This window comes from Ranitomeya variabilis, chromosome 4 (assembly GCF_051348905.1).
Source record: "Ranitomeya variabilis isolate aRanVar5 chromosome 4, aRanVar5.hap1, whole genome shotgun sequence".
Classification (NCBI taxonomy): Eukaryota; Metazoa; Chordata; class Amphibia; order Anura; family Dendrobatidae; genus Ranitomeya; species Ranitomeya variabilis.
The window spans coordinates 512657245-512676386 of NC_135235.1; the positions used below are offsets into that span (position 1 = coordinate 512657245).

A 19142-nucleotide genomic window follows, 5' to 3' on the forward strand; every position below is an offset into this window, starting at 1 on the left:
TATCCCTGTCTGTTAGCCCTGTTTATCAGGTTAGAGTTTTCCTAAACACTTCAGGTGGGGGAGGGAACAGATAAGGGGAGGTTAGGTGCATACGTGGATATGAGAACCCGGCGTCTTCACCTTCAGGAGTAATGCAGGGGACAGGGATAGACTAGGGCGCCCCTAGTTCGAGGGATTGGATAGGTGACCACAGTCCCTTGTCACTACATGACACTGACTTGCTAGCACCATGTAGCTCATAATCTCCAGCTTTGTAGCTTTGAGCACTCATTTATAACCATATCCTCTGGAGTCACTATAGCATCCGGTGTGACAATATTGCAGAAATATCTCTCCCAATCAGTGCCAATTTGGGTGGTATTATAACACATTGTCAAAATGTGAAGGGAGTCAGTCACCCCCAAAACTCAAGTCGAACCACTTATAAATTTATGTAGAGGACTTAGCCGCCATAAAACTCATACTTGTAGTGTAGATTTTAATTATTGTGTTGTATATAAAAATGGTTTACTAAATGATAATAGCTGGGTGCACCCTTGATGCTGGCCAAAGGCTTACTGCATTGTACTGATCCCTCAATTACAATCATCTGTACCTCCCCTTATGATGATTGACAGCACTCGCTTTTGAGCAATTGTCTGAAGTGTATCCCCATCCCTGCACACACAGACAATGCAGGAGCGGAGAGTACAGATAGGCATGCACTGATCCCTCTCTCCTGTCTGCATTGGTTGCTCGCTGCACACAGGATTACACAGTAGCGGGAGGCCGATACTGAAAGGAGAGGTAGATTAGAGAGCATGTTCATCTCCCTGCAATGTCAGAATGGACGCATTCTCAACTCCTTGTGCTGTCAGCATTAGGCTACTTTCACACTTGCGTCGGTACGGGTCCGTCGCTATGCGTCGGGCCGACGTACCGACGCACGTTGTGAAATTTCTGCACGACGTGGGCAGCGGATGCAGTTTTTCTACGCATCCGCTGCCCATTCTGAAGTCTGGAGAGGAGGGGGCGGAGTTTTAGCCGCACATGCGCGGTAGAAAATGGCGGACGCGACGGACAAAAAAAGTTACATTGAACTTTTTTTGTGATGACGGTCCGCCAAAACATGACGGATCCGTCGCACGACAGACGCGACGTGTGGCAATCCGTCGCTAATACAAGTCAATGGGCAAAAAACGCATCCTGCGAGCACATTTGCAGGGTCCATTTTTTGCCCAAAACGACGGATTGCGACGGATTGCAAAAAGCGCAAGTGTGAAAGTGGCCTTAGCCTCAAGCTACTGTGTGATCCTGTATGTAGCAAGTGTCTGCTGCGGACAGGGGAGAGGGATCAGAGCTCACCAGCAGTGACACTGTGTGGCCTCTCTTGTCCTGTAACGTCAATGTATGCAGGACTGGGGATTCAATTCAGGCAGCGCTCCAAAGCTAGAGATGTCAATCAACATAAGGTCAAAGGGAGAGGATTGTAATTTAACTACAGAACGGTGCAGTGATCCATTGGCCACATCAAGGGTGCATTGAGGACCTCTCATTCACATATGAAAATGTTTGGGTTTTTTTATATAAAATTAAATCTGAATGTATAAATGGTTTAATTTGAGGGTTTTTTTAAGGGGCAGGGGGCACGGCTCTGTTTAACACTACACTATGTTCCAAATTATTATGCAAATTACATTTTCCTCAGATTTTCCTAAAAGGTTGGAGCAAATGACAGTCAGTCTAATAAAAGTAATCACCCATTAGAATATACATTGAATTTTATTGAGAAACCTCCCAATGATAACAGTATAATCTCCAAAATGAATAAAAACTCAAAATGCACTGTTCCAAATTATTATGCACAGTAGAATTTCTAAACTTTTGATATGTTTTAAAGAACTGAAAATGCTCATTTGTGGAATTTGCAGCATTAGGAGGTCACATTCACTGAACAAAAAAGCTATTTAACTCCAAAACATCCTAACAGGCCAAGTTACATGTTAACAGAGGACCCCTTCTTTGATGTCACCTTCACAATTCTTGCATCCATTGAACTTGTGAGTTTTTGGAGAGTTTCTGCTTGTATTTCTTTGCGTGAAGTCAGAATTGCCTCCCAGAGCTGCTGTTTTGGTGTGAACTGCCTCCCACCCTCATAGATCTTTTGCTTGATAATACTCCAAAGGTTCTCTATAGGGTTGAGGTCAGGGGAAGATGGTGGCCACACCATGAGTTTATCTCCCTTTATGCCCATAGCAGCCAATGACTCAGAGGTATTCTTTGCAGCATCAGATGGTGCGTTGTCATGCATGAAGAAGATTTTGCTCCTGAAGGCACGTTTCTCCTTTTTATACCATGGAAGAAAGTTGTCAGTCAGAAACTTTATGTACTTTGCAGAGGTCATTTTCACACCTTTAGGAACCTTAAAGGGCCCTACCAGCTGTTTCCCCATGATTCCGGCCCAAAACATGACTCCTCCACTCCTTGCTGACGTCGCAGCCTTGTTGGGACATGGTGGCCATCCACTACTCCATCCATCTGGACCATCCACAGTTGCTCGACACTCATCAGTAAACAAGACTGTTGGAAAATTAGTCTTCATGTATGTCTGGGCCCACTGCAACTGTTTCTGCTTGTGAACACTGTTTAGGGGTGGCCGAATAGTAGGTTTATGCACCACAGCAAGCCTTTGAAGGATCCTACACCTTGAAGTTCGAGGGACTCCAGAGGCACCAGCAGCTTCAAATATCTGTTTGCTGGTTTGTAATGGCTTTTTAACAGCTTCTCTCTTAATCCGAAGAACTTGACTGGCAAAAACCTTCCTCATTCTGCCTTTATCAGCACGAACACGTCTGTGGTCAGATTCAGCCACAAATCTCTTTACAGTATGATGATCACGCTTAAGTTTTCGGGAAATATCTATTGTTTTCATCCCTTGACCAAGACATTGCACTATTTGATGCTTTTCAGCAACAGAGAGATCCTTTTTATTTCCCATATTGCTTGAAACCTGTGACCTGCTTAATAATGTGGAACATCATTTCTAAGTAGTTTTCCTTTAATTAGAATCACCTGGAAAACTAATTATCACATGTGTTTAAGATTGATTTCAGTGATCCATTGAGCCCTGAGACACAATACCGTCCACAAGTTTATTTGAAAAACAAAACAATTAAATCTTTACGACACTTAAATCCAATTTGCATAATAATTTGGAACACAGTGTAAAATATCTGCAGAACTGTATATAGTTGTGATCTTACAATTTACCTACATGTAATAGGTGTCTCTTCTGTTTTTTTTAGTTGCATGTGACTCCCAACCATCACTAAGTATAAAATGTTTAGGATCTCCATATGAAACCAAATTCTGACATCCGTAAAACTTAGTCTAAGTATGGACAGTGATGACCGGACAGGCCACAGGTCTCATGGCCTGAACACTTGCGGTCAGTGACTTACATTACCAGCACACTGACACACTGTAGTCTATGAAGCCATTTACGTAAGGCTTCTGGTCTGCATAGAAAAAACAAAGACCTGTCCTATTTTGGTTACATTTGTGGACCAACTCATCTATCTAATTCTATTACTTTTTGCTTTCCTTGTGAAAAAGATGGATGTTAAAAATAGACACATGGAGCAAAATAGGATGAAAATTGCTTTTAGCACGCTAATGAAAATTTGTCCATTTTTTTGGAGGAGCTAGGGTGTATTCACAGAGGGTGGTGATGTTGTGGCAGGTGGTGGTACACAAAATGAGAATACTGGGTCTGGGAGAAAATGTGTGTAAATGGTTAAGTAACTGGCTTAGTGATAGAAAGCAGAGGATGGTTATAAATGGTATATTCTCTAACTGGGTTGCTGTGACCAGTGGGGTACCACAGGGGTCGGTGTTGGGACCTATTCTCTTCAACATATTTATTAACAATCTGGTAGAAGGTTTACACAGTAAAATATCGATATTTGCAGATAATACAAAACTATGTAAAGCAGTCAATACAAGAGAAGAATATTCTGCTACAGATGAATCTGGATAAGTTGGAAACTTGGGCCGAGAGATGGCAGATGCGGTTTAACAATGATAAATGTAAGGTTATACACATGGGAAGAAGGGATCAATATCACCATTACACACTGAATGGGAAACGACCGGGTAAATTTGACATGGAGAATGACTTGGGGATCCTAGTAAATGATAAACTTACCTGGAGCAGCCAGTGCCAGGCAGCGTCTGCCAAGGCAAACAGGATCATGGGGTGCATTAAAAGAGGTCTGGATATACATGATGAGAGCATTATACTGCCTCTGTACAAATCCCTGGTTAGACCGCACATGGAGTACTGTGTACAGTTTTGCGCAATGGTGCTCAGGAAGGATATAATGGAACTAGAGCGAGTTCAAAACAGGGCAACAAAGTTAATAAAGGAGATGGGGGAACTACAATACCCAGAGAGATGAGCAAAATTAGGATTATTTAGTCTAGAAAAAAGACGACTGAGGGGTGATCTAATAACCATGTATAAGTATATAAGGGGACAATACAAATATCTCTCCGAGGATCTGTTAATACCAAGGAAGGTGACGGACACAAGGGGGCAGTGTCTGCGTCTGGAGGAGAGAAGGTTTTTCCACCAACATAGAAGAGGATTCTTTACTGTTAGGGCAGTGAGAATCTGGAATTCCTTGCCTGAGAAGGTGGTGATAGCGAACTCAGTCGAGGGGTTCAAGAAAGGCCTGGATGTCTTCCTGGAGCGTAACAATATTGTATCTTACAGTTATTAGGTTCTTTAGAAGGACGTAGATCTGAGGATTTATTCTGATGGAATATAGGCTGAACTGGATGGACAAATGTCTTTTTTCGGCCTTGCTAACTATGTTACTATGTTACCATTACATCTTTGCTATGAATCTCCAATTTCACGCCCAGGATTCACGACTCTGTTGTAGGGTGTCCCAGGACCAGGGGCTCCTTCCCTGTCCCTAATGCTAATGGTGAAGATGCCGGGGCCCATGTACCTTGCCTTAGCTTCTGAATCCCCCCCAGTCTGTACCCTTCCTCCACCCAGGGAAGAGGGGTGTAGTAGTGTACCGTAAAACACAAACCAGACTAACAAGGTAATACAAACAGGAATAAAGGAAAATACCAATCATACAAACACACACATAGAGGTAAACACCGGGAAGTGGAGGAAGGGCTTAAACGAAAGTAGGAGAGGAAAGGGAATTATCATACACTCAAAACCTAGCAACAGTCACAGATAAATCCACCAAACGCCTTCTCCAACAACAACCACCAACAACCTCCAGCTATGCAGCATAAGTTAGCTCTGACAATCAGTATCTGCACTTCTGTAACGCCCAAAGTGGGTCCTTCCTAACCACCGCCATCAGGAACCTCATCCCTCGCTGTCACCTCGCACTGCCCTGGCTAGTGCACTGGCCAGCAAGAGCGCTAGCCTCACCACTGCAGATGGTACAACACAGGGGACAGTGACGAACACGAGACAGACAAGGTAAAAACATCAAACTTAGCTTAACAACTTTCTCTGCTGCAAAGCACAGCAGAAGAAACGCACATGGACCAACTCCACGAAACCAGCAGATTCACCACTGCAGCCAGAGAGCTCCTTACTCCAGGCTTGGTCAACATAGATTGCTCTATCACTGACAGTCAGCTGATGCATCAGGTGACTATTTAAAGGATGGTGGGAGTGGTCACCACCCACATCAGCTAGCAACTCTGCAATTGCAGTACACTGCCAGCCAGGGAAACTGATATTAACCCCTGCTGGCCTGAAAGTAAAAAAAATACATTTAAATCCTAGTGGAACCAGAGCTGCCATGTATCCGAAAATGGATCATGACACTAGAACTACTCTAATAAATACAGGAGCGTTGATCTGTAAGAAGGTAAGCCTGGCAATATATGTCTGATAGATGTGCTGATAACTCAGGTTATGGCATCACATTGTATTACAACACATTTCTCAGTGAGTATTCCATGAGAACCATCTTACCGTTCCTTCGTTATCCTTGACAACTAGTAACACTGGTGAGTTGGTTGCATTCATAGTACGGTACATGGTCCTCAGGCTGCAGCCATGTTTGTCAGTGCTGTATTGCAGCCTCCAGTTGTGACCAATGACTTTAGGTGGCAATTGTTGAGCAATCTAAAAACAATAAAATCAATGTTTTACACAGATCACAAGAAATTAAGACACTAATGACAGTATTCAGTATTATTAGAAAGCTGTTTCCGATACAGTGTCTTCATAACACATGGCACACTGTATGTGGAGAAACACCATGCCATCATTCATCTAGACATGCCAAACATTAAATACTCCCATAATGAGGACATACTGGAGGCAGAGATACTTAGTATATGCTGGTTTACAACTATATATTTAGTAATCTATACATGAATTTTTGTATTTTTAAAACCTAAAAAGCAAAATTGCAAGGTATTGTACCAATAACCATTTAGGGCTCGTTCAGAGGAGTGCCCTATCTGTCCGAATTTGTGTACACCAGACCACATATGGACCAGTTGTAGTAGCCAAAGTACCAGGAGGTGATTTTCTACAATGAATGATGAAGCATGAACTAATCTCTTTCAACTTATTCACGACTTATGATGTATAGGTATGTCATAGGTAGTGTATCCCCCTTTGATGTAGGCTCAGTCTCTGAGCCCGCATCTTTTCCAGCACATGACAGCTGATTTGATCAGCTGACATGTGCCTCTAACAGCCGAGGGTGAAACAGCGATATACCTGTGGGTGTTAACATGTTAAATGATGCTGTCAAACTCTGATAGCAGCACTTAACATGATCGCGCCGGAAGTGCGTCACAAACCCTGCCCATCAGTGCACCTTTCAAATGATAATGAGGTGCAGATGGGTTTGGCATGACAACCAGGGGTTTGCATAAGATCCCCGTGCTTGTCTTTGCTGATCTGCTATGAATGCCTGTCCATGGCTGGCGTTCGTAGCAGATGATTTTTGCTACATATCCCAAGGCTGTAGCCCTGCTATGTGTAACACAAGCAAACAGAAGATCATAGCATAAAGTCTCCTAAGGAGATTATTGTAGCAAGTAAAAAAAAAAAAGTTTTTGAAAATATAAAAAAATAAAGTTCAAATCACCCCCCTTTTGCCTCATTCAAAATAAAATTAAAATAAAAAATACACATACTTGGTATCACTGTGTTAAGAAACACACAATGTAAAAATAAAAAGAATTATTAAGATGTCGCTGGGGTAGAGGTGACGGTGTCCTGAGCAGGTAGGGACACCGGCGCTCTATGGGGGCCAGGTGCGGGAGTCACCGCTGGCTCAGGCCCCTGGCACTTGCGATATTCACCTGTCCCCGTTCCACCGCAGCTTGCCGCTGTGTCTTCCGGGTCTCTGCAGTGATTGTTCAGGCAGAGGGTGTGCACTAATCACGTCATTGCATCCTCTGACCTGAACGTCACAACCAGAGGACGAAGAAGACAGAGCCCGGCGGTGGAACGGGGACAGGTGAATATTGCATGGCTCACCCTCCTCCGTGATACTCACCCCATCCAGGCGCCGTCTCTGCTTCTCACATGGTCTCCAGTGTTGGCGGTTTGTTCCTGTGTTCAGTGGTCACATGGTACCGCTCATTAAAGTAATGAATATGCGTGCCACGCCTATGGGAGTGGAGTCGTGTCCATATTTATTACTTTAATGAGTGGTACCACATGACCACTGAACACAGGAAGAGCTGTTGGTGCCAGAGACCATCTGAGAAGTAGAGACTGCGCCAGGACGGGGTGAGTTTGATGTGACAGCTGCCACTCCTGCCGCTCCCCCTCCCCCCGCCGACCCCCTGGGATAATGACTCGAGTGTAAGCCAAGGGAGGCACTTTCAGCCTAAAAAAATGGGCTGAAAATCTTGGCTTATACTCGAGTATATACAGTAAATAAATACCTGCCCAAAATAATTAAAAGACAGAATGTGCCTTGTTTTATGTAGCATGGTAGTAACAGAAAAAAATTACCGTAGTTTTTTTTTTTTTTTTTTTTTTTTAAACTGTGGACGAGCTTTGGATAGAGAGAACCTGAGCAGAAAACAATGACAACGTCAGATGTGGCCAAATTTTTGGCGCACGGTAGTAACAGAACAAATTTTATATTTTATCATGTGTACCCCTATATGGAGAACAATATCTGCACCAAAGAATGAAAAGATAAAATGCAGCCTGCTTTTGGTTGCATGATAGTAAGAAAACCAATTTTGATTTTATCATGGGTATGGAGAACAATATAAGCTCCCAAAATGTGTAAACTGGCATCAAGCCTGCTGTATAACGTTACTACCAGAAGAAAGTATTTTTTTAACTGTAGATGAGGCCTGTATACAATCAAATATGGTCAAAACAACTTAAAACTCAGATCTAGCCTGCTGTATCACGTTTACAGCAAATAATTTTTTTTTCTTAATCTGCATGACCTCTGCAGACAGCTGAATTTCACCGCCACTAAATGACAAGGTGGGATATGCCATGCTGAATCACGTTAGCATCTGCAAAAAATGTTTTTTTACTGTGCAACAGCTCTGCACACAGAACAATTTCACAGCCTAAAAATTACAACGTTTTGACACTAAATGACAGGTGGGATATGGCGTGCTGAATCGCATTAGCAACTGCAAATATGTGGTGCCCCTGAGGGTCCAGTCACCACAGAGGTACTGCACCTCATCCAGAGGTGTGGTATCCCACTCTCAGCTAAGGAGGGGGCACTACCCAGGACTCTAACACTCAAATCCAACACACATCAGTTCAGTCGGGGCACCTGGGCATACCCTCAGGGAGGAAGGCCTCATCCCAGGCTGGATAGGAATGGGTGGTGGGAGTGGGTGGGGTAGGTAGAGTAGGGGAGGAGATGATTAGAGGTTAGTGAGTAAGAAGAAGGGAGGAGAAGGAGTGGAGCAGACATGGTGGAGAGATGAAGCTCCTTATCAGAGGGAGCAAGAGAGAGAGAGAAAAGACTAAAAGAGAGAGAGGGAGATTGCAGAGAAAGAGAGAGGAAGAAGGGGTCCTAGAGACATGGGAAGTGCAGAAGCCATCCGTGGGGCCTGTATTCAGGCGTGGAGGGACCAGGCCGCGGTCAGGAGATCGGCCCCAACTTAGTGGAATACTTCAAGTTCAGCTAAGAAACCGGAGGCCTTGGCTTTTGCAAGAGTCACAGCCACATCCACCCAAACCTCGCCAAAAAGGCAGCCTGATAGAAGGGGACTCAGAGTACGTCGCCCAACCAGGTTCATGGCTACTGGCTTGGGACACTGTGGGTAAGGCGCTGGGCAGGAGAAGTGGAAGACCGTGTAGTGAGACGGCCAGATAAAGGCATACAAAAGGAGTCCTGGAGAAGTGCATCCTAATCTACCTGGGAGTTTGCTGGGCCACTGACCCGGAGAACACAGCATCCGGCTGGCATTTGTGGACTGGAGAACTGTGAGTAAAGCGGAAACTGAACCTTACTGTGTTCTGGCGTTATTTCTACAACACCTGCCCGGCCTACCACTACCACTATTATCTCATCATTTACTCATACAGTTGCCCTGGGGTCTAGCTCTACCTGTGGAGAGCAGTACCAACTCTGCTGCACCACCATCAGTCCCAGTGGAATCTGAAGCAGCGTTGGCTAACACCTTTATTGCCTAGTACTACAGGTGGCGTCACAATCCCCTATAAACTATATTTTCCCTTTTCATTCATTGACTCTTTTATTGTACGCCCAGGGCCACGGATCTTGTCACTGCTGCCGTGACCTTCCCCTTTAGGAACTGTGTCGGACCCTGTACCGAGAACCCCACGGCCCTAGTGGGTGCTACAACAACAATTTTTTTTTTTACTGTGCCACAGGTCAAATCACAGAACAATTTCACCACCACTAAATGACAAGGTGGGATATGGCATGCTGTATCACATTTGTAACAGAAGCAAAAAGGGTTATTTTTTTTAATCTGCATGAGATCTGCAGAAAGCAGAATTTCACCTCCACAAAATTTACAAGGTGGGATAGTACAATTACAAGGTGGGGTGGAGAACCCCTTTTAATATGAATATGTAACCACTGTGCATGATCGGCTGCTGCTGCTAGTCCGCAGTGGAGGTTGATTGTCCAGGCAATGAACTGTATGCAAAAGAAAAATGTTCATATCTCAATAATGTCTATACATTTTAAGAAACAGTAAATTGAAAAATTCCTTGTTTTTACAAGCACGATCCAATACAAATCTATAAAGAAGGGAATAACCCTTTAAGGAAGTTTTTTCAAACAAGTAAGTGGTTGCCCATAGCTGTAATTTAGATTCCAGCTCAGTTTTTAGAAGTCCTTTAAATAATTAAAACCACAATTACTATTTTCAACTCCTCAACATTTCCATGCACTAGATTAATCTCATCCAATGACATTAAGAAGAACAATTTATAGCATTAACACAATAACTACTCACTTGTTTGACATAATCGTTCTCTAAAATTTGACTGCTTCCAATTAAAACGGGCTCTTCCACCTCTTCTTTTGGTTTCCCGCATACTTTTTCTTGTTTCTTGACTTGGGAGTCTTCAATAATCTCATAATCGGAATCGTCGTCGCTGGAGATTGCTTCTTGCAGGTTATTTTTCTATTAGAGGATGTAACACATTATTTCAGATATTTGTATGTTATGTTAGTTTTGAGCACACTGGACAGTTTGACACATTTCTATTTTTGCATTTTAGATTCTTATTACTGCTGCAGATTTCAGCCTGACCAAAGACATAGGTCCAATTCATAACACCCACAGTCATACTGGGGACAAATTATTTAGTATTACACCAAACAGGAAGGCTGGAGTCACAATAAAAAGAATTATGAGGAACCTCCTACATGTGGCCTTGAAGTGTTGACGGTGTGTTGGGTAAAACATAACTTTTCAGACATAGAAAAAAAAAAAAAGGTCATTGACATTGTTTGTCTTCTCAGGCAATTAACTAGAAAATTATGACAGAGGGTGGAGACAAATTATCTACTTGTCCTTTCATGTCTGTGTAATTGTGCGTCATTTCATCTCTCTTCGGTCTGATGGTAGTTAATAAATTGTTCTCTGTGAAATACATACACTGAGGAATCAACAACTTGTTGGCCTGAAAACTTCTGATCTTTTGATAAGTCTTAAAGCACCAGGCCAGCATTTTTTTTTTATTTAACTGCTGGAGTGGTGCCTTTAAATTTTAGTTCCCTGCCCTGTCTTATACTCATCTGCCGCAGCCTTCATAGTTTCATAGCGTCGCTCCTGTCGGTCTCTGGTGAAAAAGTGACCTGTCGGCAACTCCAATGTTTCATGGAGTGGCGCGGAGGTCACTTTTCAAGACCAGTCTATTACAGCCTCGTTCTGTCCTCATTCTGACTCTCATAGACTTGCATTGAGAGCTTGTGACTTAGCTTCTGACTTCTGGGCAGTCAGAAGCTGCGCTCAGAAGTTGGCGTCGCAGGACCAATGCGGCCTCGAAAAACAATGAAGATACTGAAGTATATGAGTATATGACCTGGGCAGGGGACTTGCATTTAAAGCACCACTCTAGCGCTGAAAAAAAAATCACATGCTGGAGTGATGCTTTTTTGCTCCTCTACTTCCCAGAGCCATAACTTTTTTATTTTTGGGTCAAAATGGCCATGTGAGGGCTTGTTTTTTGCAGGACAAGAGGTACTTTTGAACAATGCCAGTGGTTTTAACATATCGTGTACTAGAAAAAATTCCAAGTGCGGTGAAATTTCAAAAAAAAGTGCAATTCCACAGTTGTTTTTATTTTTTTAATGGCTTACCATGTTCACTAAATCCTAAAACTGACCTGCCATTATGATTCCGGGGTCATTACGAGTTCATAGATACCAAACATGTCTAGGTTCTTTTTTATTTATGTGGTGAAAAAAAATCCATAATTTCTTAAAACAAATAAATAAATGGTGCCATTTTCCAAGACCTGTAACATCTCCATTTTCCGTGATCTGGAGTTGGGTGAGGGATTATTTTTTGCGCAGCGAGCTGACATTTTCATTGATACCATTTTGGTGTTGATATGATCTTTCTATCACCCGTTATTGCATTTTATTGCAATGTAGTGGCGACCCAAAAAACGTAATTCTGAGGTTTTGAATTTTTTTCTCATTACGCCGTTCAGTAATCGAGTTAATTTGTCTTTTATTTTGATAGATCAGGTGATTCAAGCGCTGCAAAATATGTTGGCGCTATATAAATAGAGATTATTATTATTATTCTGAACGCGGCGATTCCAAATATGTGTATATTTGATTTTTTTAAATTGATTTATTTTAAATGGGGCAAAAGGGGGTGTTTTGAACTTTTGTATTAAAAAAAAACAAAAAAACTTTTTTTACTTTTTGCATGCTTCAATAGTCTCCATGGGAGACTAGAAGCTGCAGTACTTTTGCTACACACAGGCGATGATCAGATTGCCTGTGCCTAGCAGAAATTCTCTCTTGCTATGAGCGCCGACCACTGGGCGCCGCTCATAGCAATCCGACAATGATGACCATAGAGATCTGTTTCAGACCTCTGGTTGTCATGCCGACCCATCCTTGACCCGCGATCATGTGACGGGGTCACCGATGGGCGGGATTAGCAACACTTAAGCACGAGTTAAATGTTGCTGTCAGAAATTGACAGCGGCATTTAACTCGTCTCCAAGCAACAGAAACTGAGGGTAGTCCCAGCAGCAGGTTTCTCCGACAAGCAACCTGTTTAGCAGACAGGCTATTTGTCCTAAACAGACTAGCCCTTTAATGAAATATTTAATAAATTCTTTATGCTATAGGGTTTAGGTCACCGCGCTACCTTACTCCAGGAAAATGGACTAAGTCAGTTTAATCCCTTCATGACCTTGGGATTTTCCGTTTTCTCGTGTTCGTTTTTTACTCCCCTCCTTCCCAGAGCCATAACTTTTTTATTTTTCCGTCAATTTGACCATGTGAGGGCTTATTTTTTGCGGGATGAGTTGTACTTTTGAACCACATCATTGGTTTTACCATGTCGTGTACTAGAAAACGGGAAAAAAATTCCAAGTGCAGTGAAATTGCAAAAAAAGTGCAGTCCCACACTTGTTTTTTGTTTGGCTTTTTTGCTAGGTTCACTAAATGCTAAAACTGACCTGCCACTATGATTCTCCAGGTCAGTACAAGTTCATAGACACCTAACATGACTAGGTTATTTTTCACCTAAGTGGTGAAAAAAAATTCCAAACTTTGCAAAAAAAAAAAAAAATTGCGCCATTTTCCGATACTCGTAGCGTCTCCATTTTTCGTGATCTGGGGTCAGGTGAGGGCTTATTTTTTGCGTGCCGAGCTGGCGTTTTTAATGATATCATTTTGGTGCAGATACGTTCTTTTGATCACCCGTTATTGCATTTTAATGCAATGTCGCGGCGACCAAAAAAACGTAATTCTGGCGTTTCAAATTTTTTTCTCGTTACGCCATTTAGCGATCAGGTTTGTTAGGGATCGAGATCATGCCTCTGCACAGGGGGAATCTCGAGCCATCTCCGCTGCGGTCTCCCATCCTTCTCCAGCCGCAGTGGAGCCTGCTCAGCGGAGACGTCGGTCCCAGCGTCTTGCTCAGTCTGACTCTGTCCAAAGGGTTACTGCTGCTTTTCCAGCTTCTGCCATTAAAGCCAGTACTGGGCAGCGGCGAGCAGACGCTTCTGGGACTAAGTCCTGCTTTTCTCATTCTGAGCATGCCCAGAGTAAGATCTCTCAGTGGAGATCGAGGGTCACATGTTCAGATACTGCAGCCAAATCTATTGGTCCTTCTAGGAAGGTCCTGTAGGTGCGCAGGCTTTGTAGCAGCCTCTCATTGGTCCTTCTAGGAAGGTCCTGTATGTGCTGCAGCTATTTAAGGCTCGCATGGCCATGCGCTAGTATTGAATCAGTTTTGTGCATGCGCCAGTGTGGTCACATTTATGTGTGTGTTCAGGGACTCGGCTGAAATAAGCCCCTAGAATACCGGCTTCTCCGTTGAGGAGATTGTATGTGTGTGTGACCACAGACTGCCTTCAGCTCTGCAGTTAGCTGTGAACTCCTGTGGGGTTAACAGGGCACAGCGTCTTGTTTCCGTGCGACTCTGTGAAGTAACAGAGGTCGCTTAAACCGCCATATAGTGTCGTCATTTGCTAGCAGCAGGTTCCTCCTGCACGGTGGACCCCGGGCTCCGAACGCACCAATTATAACATCTATATTTACTCGGTGCGTTCCGCTAGCCCTAACAAGGTTAATGCTTTTTTTTAATTGATAGATCGGGCGATTCTGAACGCGGCGATACCAAATATGTGTAGGTTTGAATTTTTTTATTTTTTTTTATTTATTTTGATTGGGGCGAAATGGGGGTGATTTAAACTTTTATATTTTTTTTATTTTTTTCACATTTTTTTAACTTTTTTTTTTTTTTACTTTTGCCATGCTTCAATAGCCTCCATGGGAGGCTAGAAGCAGGCACAGCACGATCGGCTCGGCTACATAGCAGCGATCTGCTGTTCGCTGCTCTGTAGCAGAAAATCAGGTGTGCTGTGAGCGCCGACCACAGGGTGGCGCTCACAGCTGCCGGGGATCAGTAACCATAAAGGTCTCAAGGACCTCTATGGGTACAATGGAGAAGCATCGCCGACCTCGGATCATGTGATGGGGGTCGGCGATGCGCTCATATCCGGCCGCCCCGGCCGGATGCGGTAGTTAAATGCCGCTGTCTGCGTTTGACAGCGGCATTTAACTAGTTAATAGCAGCGGGTGAATCGCGATTTCACCCGCCGCTATTGCGGGCACATGTCAGCTGTTCAAAACAGCTGACATGTTCCGGCTTTGATGCGGGCATCAAAGCAGGGGAGCTGACCTCGGACGTACTATCCCTTCCGAGGTCAGTAAGGGGTTAAACAATGTCCAAAAAAGGTTCCCACAAGAGAAATGGGGTAAGCACTTACTGTGTCGCTGTGGTGCCGGTACTGTATCTGTCAGGGCGTTTTGGCGTGGTGGTGCGCTGGGCAAAAAAGGAGACAGCCGCTCCTCTGTGTGTCCAGAGACAAAGGGGGTGGGATCGTTATCCTCAATCAGACTGCATATCAAGAGGAATCTGGTAGACTCCTGAATGATGAGATCACCTACAGGAAACTAAACAGTGACCCCACTGAATGTTACGTAAAAAATCTCAACATCTTAGCATCACGAGGTAAAGCTTTAGGTATTGTAAATAAAAAATAATTTCTATTTATCATGAATAAAACCCCCAGTGTGGCAGTGTTTTATTGCCTTCCTAAAATTCACAAAGATGCAAGGTGCCCACCTGGGAGACCTATTATTTCGGGTATTAACTGCTTGACATCTAATCTATCACGCTATGTCGACACACACCTTCAAAAATGTATGCCTATTATTCCAGCCTACCTTAAAGACACCAGTCAGGTGCTCCAAATATTAGAAAAAATACAATGGGAAAGTGGCTTTATTTTGGGGACATTGGATATCAAATCACTGTATACAGTTATAGGTCATTCTAAAGGGTGTGAAGCGGCAGAACACTATTTAAACAAATTGGACATCTATAAGGAAACACAGATCCAGTTTATTGTGGAGAGCATTTTATTTATTTTAGAACATAATTATTTTATTCATGATGGCCAGTTCTACCTTCAGACATGGGGTACGGCCATGGGTACCCGCTTTGCTCCCAGCTACGCGAACATTTATGTAGCCAAATGGGAGGAGCTACATATTACACTCACAGAAAGCCCTAATACCGGTTTGATCATGTGGAGACGATTTATCGATGACGTGCTATTCATTTGGAATGGCCCCCAAAGAGAATTAGATGCATTTATTGCCAACCTTAACTTTAATGACTTCGGGTTGGAATTTACGGCCACTACTAGTAAAACTGAAATCAACTTTTCAGACTTGAACATTTTTATTGAAGGCAATCAGGTACTAACTGTCACCGTAAGACAGTGGACTCTAATGGATTTATTGACATAAACAGCTGCCATCTACCTATCTGGCTCACTAATATCCCCAAAAGCCAATTCACCCGAGTAAGACGTAACTGCACTGCACTAAAATACAGGACTACATGACAGAAGCAGAGTACTTAACTGGACAATTTCTAGAAAAAGGTTATTCCAAAGATTTACTAGATGCGGCTAATCAAGAGGTACATGAAACACCGAGAGACACTCTGATACAAAAAACAATGAGAGACACATCTACCCCAACTGACATCCCTAAACAAATTTATCAGTTACCTATTATCACGCAGTACCATTATGGATATAAACAATTTACAAGAATTATCTATAAGCATTGGTCAATTCTCCAGTCGGATAAAGTGATAGGGGAACTGTTACCTAAACATCCAAAGTTCGTCTTTAGAAAATCGCAAACAATAGGTAACCTTATAGCTCCAACAACCAACAAGGGTCCCACTAAAGGTACCGTCACACTAAACGATATCGCTAGCGATCCGTGACGTTGCAGCGTCCTGGCTAGCGATATCGTTGTGTTTGACACGCAGCAGCGATCAGGATCCTGCTGTGATATCGCTGGTCGTTGATTAAAGTTCAGAACTTTATTTGGTCGTCAGATCGCCGTGTCTCGTTGTGTTTGACAGCAAAAGCAACGATACCAGCGATGTTTTACAATGGTAACCAGGGTAAATATCGGGTTACTAAGCGCAGGGCCGCGCTTAGTAACCCGATGTTTACCCTGGTTACCAGTGTAAAATGTAAAAAAACAAACAGTACATACTCACCCTCTGATGTCTATCACACGTCCCTCGCCGTCCGCTTCCTGCACTGACTGAGCCCCGGCCGTAAAGTGAAAGTACAGCACAGCGGTGACGTCACCGCGCTGCTGTTAGGGCCGGCGCTCAGTCAGTGCAGGAAGCGGACGCCGGGGGATGCGAAGGTGAGTATGTACTGTTTGTTTTTTTACATTTTACACTGGTAACCAGGGTAAACATCGGGTTACTAAGCGCGGCCCTGCGCTTAGCAACCCGATGTTTACCCTGGTTACCCAGGGACCTCGGCATCGTTGGTCGCTGGAGAGCGGTCTGTGTGACAGCTCTCCAGCGACCAAACAGCGACGCTGCAGCGATCGGCATCGTTGTCTGTATCGCTGCAGCGTCGCTTAGTGTGACAGTACCTTTAGAGTTCATCCTCACAAAGTCCAGGCTTTATACCCTGTGGCAATTTCTCCTGCTGTGTGCGTACAAATTAAAAAAAAACGAAACAACTTAAATTCTTTAACTCCAATGGCACTCAGGAATTTGCAATTAAGGACTGTATGTCATGTTGGTCGTCGGGAGTCATCTACTTGATTAAATGCCCCTGCGGTAAAATATATGTAGGCCGCACTAAGCGCAAACTTAGGGACCGACTGAAGGAACACTTTAACAATATAGAAAAATACTTTGTTGCCCATCCCCTCTCAAGGCATTTTAGGGAGCATCATGATAGATCCACAAAGGGATTAATATTTTGCGGCATCCAGGTAGTTCACAAGAATTGGAGGGGAGGTGACTATATTAAATCAATGTCACGTACTGAATCCAAGTGGATTTTTATGCTGGATAGTTTGGCCCCTAGGGGTCTGAACCATGAACTAGAGCTTTATGCTTTTAAATAGTTATCTAGTAACATATTTTTTACTGATAAACTTATCTTAAGTTGCATAAACTTTCCATTTACGTATTCAATTTTAGTAATGTCCTTTTTAATTCCTCCCCCCCCTTTTTTCCCCCTTCCTCTTGTTCCAAATTTGGCCCTGGGCGGCCACTATGACTATGGGGTCACCACTTTTCTTTTATTATTGGGTACGTTCTTATATTTCATATATATATATATATATATATATATATATATACCTGATTTTTATTTTTCTTAATATCCCCCTTTTTTAATGTAACTTAATAAAAGGTATTTTTTAATACAATAAAGGTTTTTTGCATTCTTCAAATGGCACATTGGGGATATAACTATGTCCACATTTTGTTCCAAAGGAGTATTAGGCAATCTATTTTCCAATTACTTTTATGGGTTACTCATAACCAGTTTTTAAACAGTCCCCTAGCCTTCCTCCTTGGGAGGTTCTTTGTTGCTCACAGTTACATTCACATTTAGATACATTCACATATACGCATTTTTTTCTACCAGCAGTGGGCGGGATTTCTTCTTTATATACAGAGCAGCAGACAGCCGGGACCTCTAGCCCTGACGAACAAGGTCCGGTGACCTTCGAAACGCGTAGGCAAAAGAGGCCCTGCACGGCACCCGACTCCTGCTCTTTCCTTGTAGCTCCGGGTGATGTCACCCAGACCACGCCCCCTCATTCCCCGCTGCAGTGTAGCGACGCCCTTGGCTGGGATGCCGCTTGTCTAATTCTCTGGTGCGCGTGGCGGCTAGGCGCCAACAGGGGAGGACGCTCCCCACTGCTCTGCCGTTCCACGCCACCGATATGACCTCCAACTCTGGACGCACGGAGGAGCGTCTGTCTCCTTTTTTGCCCAGCGCACCACCACGCCAAAACGCCCTGACAGATACAGTACCAGCACCACAGCAACACAGTAAGTGCTTACCCCATTTCTCTTGTGGGAACCATTTTTTGGACATTGTTTAAACTGACTTAGTCCATTTTCCTGGAGTAAGGTAGCGCGGTGACCTAAATTACCCTATAGCATAAAGTTTTTCCTATTTACATGACAGGCTTGGCACAGTAGCTGTCTAGGCACCAGCTGCTTCCTCCATCTCCACGCTCAACACCTTTTGGAGCGTCGGTGTGTTTACTACATTTACTCATTTAAAAAATTCTGTTTTGTGGAAGTAAAAATGGTGAACGATATACAGTCGAGTTCAGATGTACAGACAGTTAAGCAAGTTGAAGATTAAATGATATCTAAAAGGGATGAAGATAAAGATGACACATTTCCTATATACTGTATTTTAGGCAAAAATAAGCCCTGTATGGTTAATACGTTGTAGCTCCCCCTTTTAAAAGTATCACAGCTTGTAAACTCTTTTCGTAGCTAGACAAGAGTCTTTCAGTTCTTGTTTGAAGGATTTTCATTCATTCTTCCTTTGAAAATTCTTCTAGTTC

The 19142-nt window shown here is 43.3% G+C and overlaps 1 protein-coding gene across 1 annotated transcript in view; it reads right to left on the reverse strand.

Annotated features, from left to right (window-relative positions):
- The window catches only part of LOC143765445 (TLD domain-containing protein 2-like), a 74168-nt gene that overhangs the window by 2848 nt on the left and 52178 nt on the right, over positions 1 to 19142 (reverse strand). The window contains exons 2-3 of the mRNA XM_077252113.1: positions 10468 to 10638; positions 5999 to 6151 (exon numbers count right to left, since the gene is read on the reverse strand). Coding sequence (XP_077108228.1) covers positions 5999 to 6151; positions 10468 to 10638 — 324 coding nt within the window. The remainder of the gene's footprint in view (positions 1 to 5998; positions 6152 to 10467; positions 10639 to 19142) is intronic.